The 17,238-nt window shown below is 44.5% G+C and overlaps 1 protein-coding gene across 1 annotated transcript in view; it reads right to left on the bottom strand.

Moving 5' to 3' along the window:
• Nucleotides 1-17,238, bottom strand: part of LOC106595924 (serine/threonine-protein kinase ULK4) — a 185,734-nt gene that overhangs the window by 97,447 nt on the left and 71,049 nt on the right. Inside the window, exons 28-30 of the mRNA XM_045697923.1 lie at nt 14,065-14,116; nt 12,677-12,842; nt 11,066-11,158 (exon numbers count right to left, since the gene is read on the bottom strand). Coding sequence (XP_045553879.1) covers nt 11,066-11,158; nt 12,677-12,842; nt 14,065-14,116 — 311 coding nt within the window. The remainder of the gene's footprint in view (nt 1-11,065; nt 11,159-12,676; nt 12,843-14,064; nt 14,117-17,238) is intronic.

Genomic DNA, 17,238 nt, shown 5'->3' on the forward strand with positions numbered 1-17,238 from the left:
GAGATAGGGTGCCAATTGGGACGCATCTACATTGAACTGAAGGCATCCTGTGTGCGAAGTGACATTAAATTATAGCCCAACTTAGGCTACATCGGGGGCCCAGCCAACGAAAAGCCTTTCCCCGTGTCGTGATGACTCACGTAGCCTTCAGCCATTAAATCAGAGAAATGGAGGGATATTTCTTGAGACAAATCAGGTCCATCTGTAGGGTGGTAGTGTCTCACCCCCAGCCTGCCTGGTTAGCATTCCCAGTTCCACATCATTCTAAATCGATCGCACCCTGCATCACTGTCACGTTAAGAGAGACTGAAGTACCAAAATCAGTTCCTGTCAAGGCAGCCAGTAATACTGATACAGGCCTGTTGAAGACTTATTATAGAGAAGGAAGAACTGAACTGAAACCACAGCAGTGGACACTATCTGGGTCAAAGCCATGGCTCTCTAAACACTATCCTACACAAGGTTTGGGCTAATGACAACTAATGCATCACACAGTATGCGTGTACAGTACACCTCATTTCTCAACTTTAATACATCTCTGTGCCCTACAGAATTTACAGACTGTCCTTAACGTTAGGGGATAACAACTCTAATTTTCATGTAGACACAGATTGCGTGGATGAAGTGGCATTTGCCCAGCCAGGCTGGAGTGGCTATAGGGTAAAATAAGATCCGCTCAGCTGCAGACAACCTTCTGATCTTATTTACAATCTGATGAAGTTTAGAGTGTGCCTGAGTACAGCTCTGATTCAACCTGTCACGCTTCCTTAATAATGGCACAATGTGTGGATGACATTTAACACAGTCTGTCTGCTATCACAGATCCTCCGGTAGCTTCCTGGCTGGGAGGGATTTGGATTTTTATATAAAAAAAAATCTCTCTCTCTCTCTCACAGACAGTGCCTTCAGAAAGTATTCTTACCCCTTGATTTATTCCACAAATGGATTAAAGGGATAATCCAGCCCAAACCACTAATTCATATGATTAACAGTGTTAAATAACACTCATATTTGAATATTGTTTTGGGAACAAGTTATAATAATTACATCATTATAACAAGGTTGGTAGAAACATGTGAAAATTGTTTTTGGAAATCTGTTGCAGCTCAAGTCTACTACAAAACCCTCAATGCAATGCTCTCGCTCTCTCTGGGCTGGCTGGCTGGCTAGCTAGCTAGAAAACATAGCTACGCACAACAATACCAACATCAATATCAGCATGTGAAGTAGCTAGCTAGCTGTAAAATCAGCTAAACAAACTGCACTGTCTCACCGAGTTCAACTTGCATTTCGTCTCTGCCCAGAGTGAGAGCAGAGTACGTTTCTTTCCCACAGAGATACTTTTGAGGAGATGGGAAATGCCATTAGAATCATATTAACACCCATTGTATACATTGCCAATGGGCCTTGCCGTGCATTCTGGGCGATTCTGGGACAAGAACAGCTCTCCTTCAAGAAGTGAATGGGAGTCAATTGTGCGCTTGCTCAAAAACTGAACATTAGCACGAATTTCAAGAAGTACAACATTGCAAATCTTTTCCAAGATGTGAGATAATTAACTTGTCTCTTTAATATCGTATAGCTCATACTCTGACTTTGTGAAGGGATTGCGTGACGTTTAGTTTAGCCTCCGCGTGACGCAGCATGACAACGTGAATGCAGATGGTCGACAGTCAGTTGCGTGGGGCGTTTCTCCATTCATTGCCCAGTGGGATTCCTATCTCCTCCTTTCTGTAATATCTCTGCTTCCCAAAGACACACATGGGGCATTGCGGCATGGTACTTGAAGTTGAATAATTTGCTACACTGTTTAGATTGGGTACATCTAAGCAAAATCTCTACTTTGTCATGAGGATATAGATGAATGTATGTGTTCTATTGGCTGATTTGGCGATCTGGAGAGCAGGTCATTGTTTTAAAAGCGTTATGAAATCTGATAGTGTGTTATCCCTTATGACGAGAATGATGTAGTTAAGACGCATTCCTACACGATTTCCTGATTTTCAAAGACGGACTAGATAGAAGTTAAATCACGGGGACATCTGTTATTTTACCCAGCGATAGAACATAGGCTTTCACCAAATTGACAGGGGGTTTCATGATTTTATTTCTGGGGGCGGATTATTCCTTTAAATATATATATTTTTCTCACCTATCTACACAATACCCCATAATGACAAAGTGAAAACATGTTTTTTGAAATGTTTGCAAATGTATTGTAAATGAAATCCAGAAATATCTAATTTACATAAGTATTCACACCCCTTTGCGATGACGCTCCAAACTGAGCTCAGGTGCATCCAATTTCCTTTGATCATCCTTGAGATGCCACTACAACTTGATTGGAGTCCACCTGTGGCCAATTCAATTGTTTGGTCATGATTTAGAAAGAAACACACCTGTCTATACAAGGTCCTACAGTTGACAGTGCAGAAACTATACCAAGTAACTGTCCGTACCTCTCCGAGAGAGAATTGTGATGAGGCATATATCTGGGAAAGGGTATGAAACATGTTCTAGAGTGTTAAGTTTCCAAGAGCACAGTGGTCTCCATCATTGGGAAATGTAAAAAAAAAGATGGAACTAAGTAGACCCTGCCTTGAGCTGGCCATCCGACCAAATTGAGCAACAGGGCAAGGAGGACCTTGATCAGGGAGGTGACCAAGAACCCAATGACCACTGACAGAACAACAGAGTTCTTTGCCTGAGATGAGAGAACCTGCCAGAAGGACAACAGTCTCTATAGCACTTCACCAATCTGGGCATTATGGGAGAGTGGCTAGATGTAAGCCACTCCTAAGAAAAAGGCACATGACAGCACACCTGGAGTCTGCAAAAAGGCACATGACTCATAAGACAAATTATTCTATGGTCTGATGAGACAAAAATGTAACTATTTTGCCTGAATGCAAAGTGATATGTATGGAGAAAACCATGCACAGTTCATCACCCGTCTAACACCATCCCTACCGTGAAGCATGGTGGCAGCGTCATGCTATGAGAATGCTTTTCAGCGGCAGGGACTGGGAGACTGGTAAGGACAGAGGGAACAAAATACAGGCAAATCCTTGATGAGAACCCACTTCAGAGTGCAAACGACCTTAGACTGGATGTGAAGATGTACGTTCCAACAGGACCCCAAGCATACAGCCAAAGCAACACTGGAATGGCTTCAGAACTATAATGTGAATGTCCTTGAGTGGCCCAGCCAAAGCCTAGACTTGAATTCCATTGAACATCTGTGGAAATACTTGAAGATTGCTGGTCACCGCCGCTCTCCATATAACTTAACAGAGCTTGAGAAAATTTGCAACGAAGAATTAAACTGTAATCGCCACCAAAGGTGCTTCTACACAGTATTGACTCAGGGGTGTGAATACTTATGTAAATTAGATATCTGTATTTCATTTGCCATAAATTTGCTAAAATGTCTAAAAACATGTTTATTTAGATTTTTAACCTTTATTTAACTAGGCAAGTCAGTTAAGAACAAATTCTGGCTTTGCACTTTGTAATTATGGGGTATTGTGATACATTTTTAATTCTGGCTGTAACACAAAATGTGGGAGAAGTCAAGAGGTATGAATACTTTCTGAAGGCACTGTATATAGTGATGTAATCATTTAAAGTCTGAAATGTGGAGTGTTCAGTAATAGTGTACATTAGTGCCAGTAAAACATCTTCCAACCTCACTCTGGAAACATTGTGAGGCAGTCTCTATCCTTTACTGTGCACTGTTCCCATCCACTTTGCTACACATGGCTCCCCTGACTGTCAGAGAGTGTGACACAGGCAGTCCTGCAGGTCATCTCTGCTGCCTGTCAGAGGGAGAAGCTGAGGCTGAATGGAGAGGGCTGCTGCCTGCCACTGAGCCATATCAGACCAACACAGCTCAAGCCCAGTCAGCTCTTCAGACCGGCCAGTGACACTGATAGTACGAGGTAACACTCCCATTCCTCCTTTACACACACCAGCTGTCAGAGCTGATTACACACACACGAACGCACACACAAAAACACACACACAGTCAGGGATGAGGTTTTTCTCTATTCCTCTGAAAGCACTCAACTCTGCTGTCCACTCCAATCAGCAGAGAGGAGCAGAGGTCTCCATGCAGGCAGCACAGGTGGCAGACAGAGGACAGGAAAGGCGGGAGTAGAGGACACCGGGGGATCCCAGGCTTTTAACACAATCGCTGCGACCTTTTAGAGTGCACTACGTTTGAACTGGGCCCATAGGACTCTGGTCTAAAGTATTGCACGATAGGCTGCCATTTGCGACACATTCAAAACAACACCCCCGCCTGTTCATCCCACTGACCAATCACTCATTGTGTCTGCAGACTACCAGGCAACGGTACCGCGTTGACCAATAGCACGATATCAAACTCCAGTCAAATCAAATAAAAATAACAGGATGAGCGTAGCCTTGATGTAGTCAGCGTGTAACCTCCGTTAACCTGCTCATTAGAAAGGATCAGCTTTTATTAGCGGTAGCATGCCGGCTTCCTGTAGCTGTGAGGCTGGCTTCCGCTGAGATAAAAGCATTTTTCAAATTCCTGCTAATCAGGGTGTAAAAGCGTTCCCGCAGATAGAACTGGTTTTGCTTCCACTAAAGCGGGCAGAGCTAGGCAGACTGACTGAGCCCACACAAAGGCAACAACGGCCAAAGGTTCAGATAATTGGAAAGTTTGAACTCTGTATCAAACCTGATAATGAGGGGAAAAGACATACTTGTATGAAGCCCCGTTAATGTCCCAATTTGCAATCTAATTTAGGCAAGAACCCATCAAGGAGAGAGCTCTGCACTTTTTTAGGACTTTATCAAGCAGTGGTAAATGCAATTTCATTTCTCATTGTAAATGTAATAGCTCGTCTCAGACAAGGGAAATACCACCAACAGGAGTGTGTAGCAGATTGCTGACATCAATTTGAATAGTTCAGTTGGCTCTCTCAGTGCCAGATAGATAGACAGAGGGAGGTGTGGGGGCTGGGTTGTGTTCAGAGCCTTGACAGAAATGGCAGTCAGTCTGGGATGTGTAGGAGATCAGATAAAACTATGTAAGCGCACCCAGCTGGTGTCCATCATCACCTTCTCAACGACCAGGCAGGCAGCACAGAAACACAGAGAAACCTGCTCTCAATTCATCACCGACAGCGGCTCCCAAATGCCCCTGGTCCATAGTAGTGCACTATGTAGGGAACAGAGTAGCCTTGTTTCAGGTGGTTTCATGAGGATCACCCAGGTGAGAGGGCTAGAGGAACTATCAGGGAGACAATGGTAACATGCTTTAGATACAGTATACTACCAGCACCAGACCAGTCTGACATCTACTACTCTTCAACTACTACCTACATCCTACATGGCTTTTTTCATTGGTAAGCCTGTATAATACCTTACTTAGTGTACAGACCAAGCTGCTATCGCCTTACTATGGTGCAGTGGTGGTGTTCAGTTTATTATGCAGCAGAGTGAAATCTTATTCATTCTAACAACTTCTTCTGCATCTTTCAGTAACATCAGTTCCCACCTCTGCTAAGCTGCGCAGTCCCTAACTTACGCTTAGTCTGACCTTTCCTCTGTAACAGATCAATATTCCTTACAAATCCCAAGCACACAAAGGACCTGTCTGCCTGCCTGCTGCATGCCATTAGGTTAGAGGACAGTCTGGCTCTCTGATGAACACTGGAATATCCATGGTTAATACTAAACACTAGGCAGGAAACTCATACAACTGCAGCAGCTAGCTAGCTATAGCAACCTACAACATACTGTACATCCCAAATGGCACCCTATTCCCTACATAGAGCACTACTTTTGACTAGAGCCCTATGGGTTCTGTTCTAACGTAGTGCCCTATATAAGGAATAGAGTTCCATTTGAGATCCAGACAAAGTCTTCAAAGAGGGAGCGACTGGACGGGTTGTTTAAGGACATTCTCATATTTCCCTTTGAAAAGTGACATTACGTCTTCCTCTTTGTGCTCCAGGTTCAGTGTGATCTGAAAGCCATTGAGCAGGATGACAGACATACTGCTGAGGTGTGTGTTGCCACCAGCTGGTGAAAGACTCCTTTAAACTCCCCCAGGAGCTGTTAACCCCCCTGTTCTGTTCTCCTGTTCTCCTTCGATCAGCTCCACTGTTCTCCCCTGAACAGCAGCGACATTGCAGTGACATCACACCTCTCCTGTAGGCTGCTCCTAGTTGGACACACCCAATCATCAATCAATCAATGACTTTCCTTTCCCAGGAAACGGTTCCCCCTCCTTCAGCCCAGTGTGTGTGAGTGTGCGCGTGTGTGTGACCTTGCGTGCGACTGTGTTTGCGTGTGTGAGTGTGTTACTGCTGCAGCATCAGGGGAGTCCTACCTCAGAGAATCTCTTTAACATCACATTACCAGTGTAGCTTTCTTTCAACAAGGACAAGCCAATGCCTCGTTTCTGTGTGCTTATGCATCAACTACTGCAATTAAACAATGTCTCTATGTGAGTATTTCTCTAAAATGAGTTTAAGTTTGCACTTGTTTATGCTCTACTTTCCCCTATGATTCAGATAACTGAACGGAGGAGGGGGGGAAACGTGGTGTGAGCTGAATTGTAAATGTGCCGTGCACTGTGAGTTTGTGCCCTGCAGGCAGGCAGCTACAGAGGGAGGAGGGGGATCTACAGTGTGTTAATAGGTAAACAGTGCACAGTGTTGGGCCTGAGCTCCACACTGCTCCCTACATGAGGCCACAACTCTGGAACACCCCTCAACATGCTGATGCTGCAGAAAGGTCAAGCATATTCAACTATGTATTAGGCCACTGATAAATAATACAATTATGGACTTAGTGATTTTGTTTTGTCTGGTAGTAATAATAACATGAATGATCTGATGTTTCCAAAACCAGCTTATTTACAGCTTCGAGGAAGGGAAGGAGAGAGAGACTTTTTACCAACTTAATGTACCACAGTGTGCCATCACAGCAGCAAGATGTGTGACCTGTTGCCACAAGAAAAGGGCAACCAGTGAAGAACAAACACTATTGTAAATACAACCCATATTTATGTTTATTTATTTTCCCTTTTGTACTTTAACTATTTGCACATCATTACAACACTTTATATATACACATAATGACATTTGAAATGTCTTTATTCTGTTGAAACTTTTGTGAGTGTAATGTTTACTGTAAGTTTTTGTTTATTTCACTTTTGTTTATTATCTATTTCAATTGCTTTGGCAATTTAAACCTGTTTCCCATGCCAATAAAGCCCCTTAAATTGAAATTGAATTGAGAGAGAGACAGCGAGAGAGGAGAGAGACAGAAAGAAGAGAGAGAGATCAATTAACTTTTTTTATTTGATAATATCTTAAACCCCAGAGATAATTTCTTAAACCCCAGAGATAATTTCTTAACTTAATATTCAACACCAGAAAACAACTGCAGGTGTTAATCAAGATGCTGTGTTGTCTCTTCAGGTTGTGTTGTGTACAACAGATGCCATAGCAACCCCATCGCAACTCACCTCCATAAACTCTGGGTAGACAACAACAGATGCCATAGCAACACCGTCACAACTCACCTCCATAAACTCTGTGTAGACAATAACAGATGCCATAGCAACTCCATCGCAACTCACCTCCATAAACTCTGGGTAGACAACAACAGATGCCATCAACCCCATCGCAACTCACCTCCATAAACTCTGGGTAGACAACAACAGATGCCATAGCAACCCCATCGCAACTCACCTCCATAAACTCTGGGTAGACAACAACAGATGCCATAGCAACACCATCACAACTCACCTCCATAAACTCTGGGTAGACAACAACAGATGCCATAGCAACACCATCACAACTCACCTCCATAAACTCTGGGTAGACAACAACAGATGCCATAGCAACACCATCACAACTCACCTCCATAAACTCTGAGTAGACAATAACAGATGTGGAATAAAGCAGCTTCTCAATCATTTAATTATTTTGACATCGTGTTGGTTAGACTCTTTGGTTTTCTTCAAGATGACAATGTGTTGGTTAGACAATGGTTTTCTTCAAGAGGACATTGTGTTGGTTAGACAATGGTTTTCATCAAGATGACATTGTGTTGGTTAGACTCTTTGGTTTTCATCAAGATGACATTGTGTTGGTTAGACTCTCTGCTTTTCTTCAAGATGACATTGTGTTGGTTAGACAATGGTTTTCATCAAGATGACATTGTGTTGGTTAGACTCTCTGCTTTTCATCAAGATGACTGTGTTGGTTAGACAATGGTTTTCATCAAGATAACATTGTGTTGGTTAGACTCTCTGCTTTTCTTCAAGATGACATTGTGTTGGTTAGACAATGGTTTTCATCAAGATGACATTGTGTTGGTTAGACTCTCTGCTTTTCATCAAGATGACTGTGTTGGTTAGACAATGGTTTTCATCAAGATGACATTGTGTTGGTTAGACTCTCTGCTTTTCTTCAAGATGACATTGTGTTGGTTAGACTCTTTGGTTTTCATCAAGATGACATTGTGTTGGTTAGACTCTTTGGTTTTCTTCAAGATGACATTGTGTTGGTTAGACTCTGGTTTTCATCAAGATAATATTGTGATGGTTAGACTCTCTGCTTTTCTTCAAGATGACATTGTGTTGGTTAGACTCTCTGCTTTTCTCCAAGATGACATTGTGTTGGTTAGACTCTCTGCTTTTCTTCAAGATGACATTGTGTTGGTTAGACTCTCTGCTTTTCTTCAAGATGACATTGTGTTGGTTAGACTCTCTGCTTTTCTCCAAGATGACATTGTGTTTGTTAGAGTCCTAGTCTGTCTATCTGGAGATGGTTTAGAACAGGGTTCCCCAGCTGGCAACCCGCGGGCCGAATGGTTTTATTTGGCAACTAAAATGTTCTGAGTACAAAATATACTGCTCAAAAAAATAAAGGGAACACTTAAACAACACAATGTAACTTCAACTCAATCACACTTCTGTGAAATCAAACTGTCCACTTAGGAAGCAACACTGATTGACAATAAATTTCACATGCTGTTGTGCAAATGGAATAGACAATAGGTGGAAATTATAGGCAATTAGCAAGACACCCCCAATAAAAGAGTGGTTCTGCAGGTGGTGACCATAGACCACTTCTCAGTTCCTATGCTTCCTGGCTGATGTTTTGGTCACTTTTGAATGCTGGCGGTGCTTTCACTCTAGTGGTAGCATGAGACAGAGTCTACAACCCACACAAGTGGCTCAGGTAGTGCAGCTCATCCAGGATAGCACATCAATGCGAGCTGTGGCAAGAAGGTTTGCTGTGTCTGTCAGCGTAGTGTCCAGAGCATGGAGGCGCTACCAGGAGACAGGCCAGTACATCAGGAGACGTGGAGGAGGCCGTAGGAGGGCAACAACCCAGCAGCAGGACCGCTACCTCCGCCTTTGTGCAAGGAGGAGCAGGAGGAGCACTGCCAGAGCCCTGCAAAATGACCTCCAGCAGGCCACAAATGTGCATGTGTCTGCTCAAACGGTCAGAAACAGACTCCATGAGGGTGGTATGAGGGCCCGACGTCCACAGGTGGGGGTTGTGCTTACAGCCCAACACCATGCAGGACATTTGGCATTTGCCAGAGAACACCAAGATTGGCAAATTCGCCACTGTGCTCTTCACAGATGAAAGCAGGTTCACACTGATCACGTGACAGACATGACAGAGTCTGGAGACGGCGTGGAGAACGTTCTGCTGCCTGCAACATCCTCCAGCATGACCGGTTTGGCGGTGGGTCAGTCGTGGTGTGGGGTGGCATTTCTTTGGGGGGCCGCACAGCCCTCCATGTGCTCGCCAGAGGTAGCCTGACTGCCATTAGGTACCGAGATGAGATCCTCAGACCCCTTGTGAGACCATATGCTGGTGCGGTTGGCCCTGGGTTCCTCCTAATGCAAGACAATGCTAGACCTCATGTGGCTGGAGTGTGTCAGCAGTTCCTGCAAGAGGAAGGCATTGATGCTATGGACTGGCCCGCCCGTTCCCCAGACCTGAATCCAATTGAGCACATCTGGGACATCATGTCTCGCTCCATCCACCAACGCCACGTTGCACCACAGACTGTCCAGGAGTTGGCGGATGCTCTAGTCCAGGTCTGGGAGGAGATCCCTCAGGAGACCACCTCATCAGGAGCATGCCCAGGCGTTGTAGGGAGGTCATACAGGCACGTGGAGGCCACACACACTACTGAGCCTCATTTTGACTTGTTTTAAGGACATTACATCAAAGTTGGATCAGCCTGTAGTGTGGTTTTCCACTTTAATTTTGAGTGTGACTCCAAATCCAGACCTCCATGGGTTGATAAATTGGATTTCCATTGATTATTTTTGTGTGATTTTGTTGTCAGCACATTCAACTATGTAAAGAAAAAAGTATTTAATAAGATTATTTCATTCATTCAGATCTAGGATGTGTTATTTTAGTGTTCCCTTTATTTTTTTGAGCAGTGTATATATATTTTTTTCCCATGGTTGGAGATAAAAGACTGTAAAAACAGCAGGAAATCAGTTCCAAGTAATTTTCATTTTGAAATCTGTTCCCAAGTATTCCCACGCATAATAGAGAGTAGTGATTATATACAAATATAAACAAGGTTTTAAATGATTATGTTTTAGTCTAATATTATATCTGTTTGGGCTTCTTGCGGTCAGTTTGCAGTCTACTAATGATTAGTAATTATGTTCCGGCCCCCCGACCATACACTCAAGAAACAAAACGTCCCACGACTGAATCTAGTTGATGATCCCTGGTTTAGAAGTTATTTATTTCACCCCTTTTTCTCCCCAATATCGTGATATCCAATTGGTAGTTCCAGTCTTGTCCCATCGCTGCAACTCCCCTAGAGAGCCGTACGTCCTCCGAAACACGACCCTGCCAAGCCGCACTGCTTCTTGACACACTGCTCACTTAACCGCCTCATGGGTCTCCCGGTCACAGTCGGCTGTGACACAGCCTGGGATCGAACCCAGGCCTGTAATGACGCCTCAAGCACTGCGGAGCAGTGACTTAGACCGCTGCACCACTCAGGAGGCCGGTTTAGAAGGTTTTACCTGTTGACGGGGCTGCTGTGTTCTGTGAGGGCCACCAGCAGCTTGAGAGCGTAGACTGGGATTGGGTCTGGCTCCAACAGGAGAGATTCATACCTGTACAACACAGGAGAGACATCAGCCACACTTTATATGGATAGCTATTTGGGTAGTCCCCTACAGATAGGTTTAGGGTCTAGTTAGTTCAACAGATTGTTGATAGGTTTAGGGTCTAGTTAGTTCAACAGATTGTTGATAGGTTTAGGGTCTAGTTAGTTCAACAGATTGTTGATAGGTTTAGGGTCTAGTTAGTTCAACAGATTGTTCATAGGTTTAGGGTCTAGTTAGTTCAACAGATTGTTGATAGGTTTAGGGTCTAGTTAGTTCAACAGATTGTTGATAGGTTTAGGGTCTAGTTAGTTCAACAGATTGTTGAAGAGAGGAGCGAGAGAGAGGAGAGTAGAGAGGAGAGAGAGAGAGGGAGAGAAGGTAGAGGAGAGAGGGTAGAGGAGAGTAGAGAGAGAGAGAGAGAGAGAGAGGAGAGAAGGTAGAGGAGAGTAGCGAGAGAGGGTAGAGGAGAGGAGAGAGAGAGAGGAGAGAGGGTAGAGGAGAGTAGAGAGAGGGTAGAAGAGAGTAGAGAGAGAGAGGGTAGAAGAGAGTAGAGAGAGGAGAGAGGGTAGAGGAGAGTAGAAAGAGAGAGAGAGAGAGGGTAGAAGAGAGTAGAGAGAGAGGAGAGAGGGTAGAGGAGAGCAGAGAGAGAGAGAGAGAGAGGGTAGAGGAGAGTAGAGAGAGAGAGGGTAGAGGAGAGTAGAGAGAGAGAGGGTAGAGGAGAGTAGAGAGAGAGGGTAGAGGAGAGTAGAGAGAGAGGAGAGAGGGTAGAGGAGAGTAGAGAGAGAGGAGAGAGGGTAGAGGAGAGTAGAGAGAGAGAGGGTAGAGGAGAGTAGAGAGAGAGGAGAGAGGGTAGAGGAGAGCAGAGAGAGAGAGAGTGAGAGAGAGAGAGAGAGAGAGAGAGGGGGTAGAGGAGAGTAGAAAGAGAGAGAGAGAGGGTAGAGGAGAGTAGAGAGAGAGGAGAGAGGGTAGAGGAGAGTAGAGAGAGAGGAGAGAGGGTAGAGGAGAGGAGAGAGAGAGGAGAGAGGGTAGAGGAGAGGAGAGAGAGAGGAGAGAGGGTAGAGGAGAGTAGAGAGAGAGAGGGTAGAGGAGAGTAGAGAGAGAGGAGAGAGGGTAGAGGAGAGCAGAGAGAGAGAGAGAGAGAGAGAGAGAGAGGGGTAGAGGAGAGTAGAGAGAGAGGAGAGAGGGTAGAGGAGAGCAGAGAGAGAGAGAGAGAGAGAGAGAGAGAGAGAGAGAGGGTAGAGGAGAGCAGAGAGAGAGAGAGAGAGAGAGAGGGGGGGGTAGAGGAGAGCAGAGAGAGAGAGGGTAGTGGAGAGAAGAGAGAGGGGGGGAGGTGAGGAGAGGGGAGATTAAAGAAAGTGTAGGGGAGATAAGAGAGAGGGGAGAGGATAGGGGAGAGCGGAGAGAGCAGGGAGAGAGTGTAGGGGAGATAAGAGGGGGGAGGAGAGAGATGGAAAATGTAGAGAAGAGCAGAGTGATAGAGAGGGTAGAGGAGAGAGAGAGAGATGCAGGAGAGAGCATACTCACTGTGGAAGAAGGGCTTCTGTAATGAGAGTCAGTAGTCTGCCAGTTGAAGAGTTGCACTCTCTCTCTCTCCTCTCCTCCTTCCTCTCTCCCTCTTCCACGGCCTCTTGGCTCAGCAGCAGCAGTGTGATCTCTGACAGAACCCGCAAGCTGACGATACGCCACTCCACTACAACACAAAACAGAGCACAGAGCAATGAACACACACACACACACACACACACACACACACACACACACACACACACACACACACACACACACACACACACACACACACACACACACACACACAATTATTGATCCATGCAGACCCTCTGCAGTGAGACAGCTGATATTTACCTTAAATACAAATCAAAACATTTACTACAATACCAAACACATGCAGTTGTGGTTAACTTTAGACCAAGGGCCTTGCTGTGTGCCAGGCTAGATAGGGAACACTGAATTAACTTTAGACCAAGGGCCTTGCTGTGTGCCATGCTAGATAGGGAACACTGAATTAACTTTAGACCAAGGGCCTTGCTGTGTGCCATGCTAGATAGGGAACACTGAATTAACTTTATACCAAGGGCCTTGCTGTGTGCCATGCTAGATAGGGAACACTGAATTAACTTTAGACCAAGGGCCTTGCTGTGTGCCATGCTAGATAGGGAACACTGAATTAACTTTAGACCAAGGGCCTTGCTGTGTGCCATGCTAGATAGGGAACACTGAATTAACTTTAGACCAAGGGCCTTGCTGTGTGCCATGCTAGATAGGGAACACTGAATTAACTTTAGACCAAGGGAATTGCTGTGTGCCATGCTAGATAGGGAACACTGAATTAACTTTAGACCAAGGGCCTTGCTGTGTGCCAGGCTAGATAGGGAACACTGAATTAACTTTAGACCAAGGGCCTTGCTGTGTGCCATGCTAGATAGGGAACACTGAATTAACTTTAGACCAAGGGAATTGCTGTGTGCCATGCTAGATAGGGAACACTGAATTAACTTTAGACCAAGGGAATTGCTGTGTGCCATGCTAGATAGGGAACACTGAATTAACTTTAGACCAAGGGAATTGCTGTGTGCCATGCTAGATAGGGAACACTGAATTAACTTTAGACCAAGGGCCTTGCTGTGTGCCATGCTAGATAGGGAACACTGAATTAACTTTAGACCAAGGGAATTGCTGTGTGCCATGCTAGATAGGGAACACTGAATTAACTTTAGACCAAGGGAATTGCTGTGTGCCATGCTAGATAGGGAACACTGAATTAACTTTAGACCAAGGGCCTTGCTGTGTGCCATGCTAGATAGGGAACATTGCAGAATGGGCACGTTCCAGACTGCCTATCTATGTACTTAGATGTTAAGCATGGAGAGCACATGACCCAGCCGTTTCCTTACCGTTTTTACTGAAGGCAAGAGAAGTCAGTGGAGGAAGAATGCAATCAACAACCTTGAAGAGATAAAACATTTTTTTTTTTACATAAAATAAACAACAAATAAATATAAAATAAACAAACGTAAAATAAACAACAAATAAATAAAACATAAAGATCAAATAAACAACACATAAACCTAATATAAAGACAGTATTTCCATTTGACTCCTATTATACATCACCTACAAGTCATTTATTCATCACATGCAAATGTATAATCATGTCTTTTCTTTAAAACATATTGTCTATTAAAGCTAGGAGCAATGAAATCGAGCACTTGTGTGAGCACTCCCAATCTCTATGTAAATGTGATGTTGCCCCTGTCCTTCCATCATAAACACCTGATGTGAGCACTTTTTATAATAACAATTGGATCCATCCCTATTATGATGAGGACTATTTCCATAGAAACAACAGTAAACACTCTGTTCTGTTCTAGTCTATTATGATGAGGACTATTTCCATAGAAACAACAGTAAACACTCTGTTCTGTTCTAGTCTATTATGATGAGGACTATTTCCATAGAAACAACAGTAAACACTCTGTTCTGTTCTAGTCTATTATGATGAGGACTATTTCCATAGAAACAACAGTAAACACTCTGTTCTGTTCTAGTCTATTATGATGAGGACTATTTCCATAGAAACAACAGTAAACACTCTGTTCTGTTCTAGTCTATTATGATGAGGACTATTTCCATAGAAACAACAGTAAACACTCTGTTCTGTTCTAGTCTATTATGATGAGGACTATTTCCATAGAAACAACAGTAAACGCTCTGTTCTGTTCTAGTCTATTATGATGAGGACTATTTCCATAGAAACAACAGTAAACGCTCTGTTCTGTTCTAGTCTATTATGATGAGGACTATTTCCATAGAAACAACAGTAAACGCTCTGTTCTGTTCTAGTCTATTATGATGAGGACTATTTCCATAGAAACAACAGTAAACACTGTTCTGTTCTAATCTATTATGATGAGGACTATTTCCATAGAAACAACAGTAAACGCTCTGTTCTGTTCTAGTCTATTATGATGAGGACTATTTCCATAGAAACAACAGTAAACACTCTGTTCTGTTCTAGTCTATTATGATGAGGACTATTTCCATAGAAACAACAGTAAACACTCTGTTCTGTTCTAGTCTATTATGATGAGGACTATTTCCATAGAAACAACAGTAAACACTCTGTTCTGTTCTAATCTATTATGATGAGGACTATTTCCATAGAAACAACAGTAAACGCTCTGTTCTGTTCTAGTCTATTATGATGAGGACTATTTCCATAGAAACAACAGTAAACACTCTGTTCTGTTCTAGTCTATTATGATGAGGACTATTTCCAAAGAAACAACAGTAAACGCTCTGTTCTGTTCTAGTCTCAACAAGGATGTAATCTAAACAGGAGACAACATTAGAATAACAAGCCTGAGGTGGGTATAAAGGATGTACTGTGTCTCGATGGATCCATCCCAAATGGCAGCCTATTCCCTATATAGTGCACTACCCTCGACCAGAGCCCTATGCGCCCTGGACAAAAGCAGTGCACTACTGTATAAGGGGATTGGGGTGCCATTTGGGATGGATCCATTGAGCATCTTTGTTGTTTATTAGACTATATCCATCAAAAGAGACTGTTGTGCTTCGCTGTCGCCTATTTCCCACTATATTCTGTTTAGCACATATTCTCCCTCCGCCGTGAAAACTGTTTTTAAGTGTCTGTCTGACTCAGAAGAAGCTTTTCTATCAGGCAACAGCCAGTCAACAGTATAAATAGATAGAACTAAAAACAGATGACTAGATCTGATATTGCTGTGGTTCACCTCTGCAGAGAGCTTGTTCCAACAATTTATTTAACCTTTATTTAACATGGCAAGTCAGTTAAGAACAATTCTTATTTACAATGAGTCCCTAACCCGGCCAAACCCGGACGACGCTGGGCCAATTGTGCACCGCCCTATGGGACTCCAAATCCCGGCCGGATGTGATACAGCCTGGATTTGAACCAGGGACTGTAGTGATGCCTCTTGCACTGAGATGCAGTGCCTTCGACCACTGCGCCACTCGGGAACAAAAGGAAACATTAAACTGTGTGTGTATATGTGTGGGTACTCATGCATGTGTGTGTGTGTGTATGGCCGCTGACAGACAACGCTCAGCGGAATCTAATGACTAGTGGCAGCCATGTCATTCACCTTTCTTCTCATGTTACTCAGTATGAGAGGAGCTGCTCTTCTTCTTCACAGGAACATCAAGCCTGTCTGCGTCCCAAATGGCCCCCTATTCCCTTTATAGTGCACTACTTTTGACCATGGCCAATAGTATATAGGGAATAGTGCCTGGCCCAGCTCCTTCCTGTAGGTCCATATTCATTACCCAGTCTCCTCAGACCAGACCAAGGCCCAGCTGCACTCTGCTGGAGCTCCTCTGAGACAGCACAACTGATGGTCTGCTGGCCTGACAGTCTCTCTCCAACACCATACATGATTACTCCAAGTCAACCCCCCATGCCAGGGCCCTGTGTTGGGGAGGGACGTACAGGGCTGGTAGACAATCCCTAACCACTAGTCCTTAGCCCCTCGACACTTATGTAGATCTGAGTGGACATCTGAGTGGACCAGTGCCTAGGGGTTAGGGGTCAAGGGTTGTTTCTGGACGAGGCCAGTGTTGCTGCAGGCTGCAGTGCCTAGGGCTTAGGGGTCAAGGGTTGTTTCTGGACGAGGCCAGTGTTGCTGCAGGCTGCAGTGCCTAGGGCTTAGGGAGCCGCTGTTGCTGCAGGCTCCTTGCAGACCATAGGGCCAGACTCACAGTACAGTGATGGGGTGTTAATAGAGCCTAGAGAGGGAAAAGAGACTGTTGTGCTAGGGGGTTAGGGGCTAGTGGTTAGGGGATAGGGGCTAAGAGGCTAGGGGGGGGGGGGCTAAGAGGTTAGGGACTAGGGGCTAAGGGGTTAGGAGCGAAGGAGTTGGGGGATAGGGGCTAAGAGGCTAGTGGCTAAGAGCTAAGAGGCTAGGGGCTAAGAGGCTAGGGGCTAAGAGGCTAGGGGCTAAGAGCTAAGAGGTTAGGGGCTAAGGGGTTGGGGCTAAGGGGTCAGGGGTTAGGGGCTAGAGGGTTAGTGGCTAGGGGCTAAGAGGT

This window comes from Salmo salar, chromosome ssa02, assembly GCF_905237065.1.
Source record: "Salmo salar chromosome ssa02, Ssal_v3.1, whole genome shotgun sequence".
Taxonomy (NCBI): Eukaryota; Metazoa; Chordata; class Actinopteri; order Salmoniformes; family Salmonidae; genus Salmo; species Salmo salar.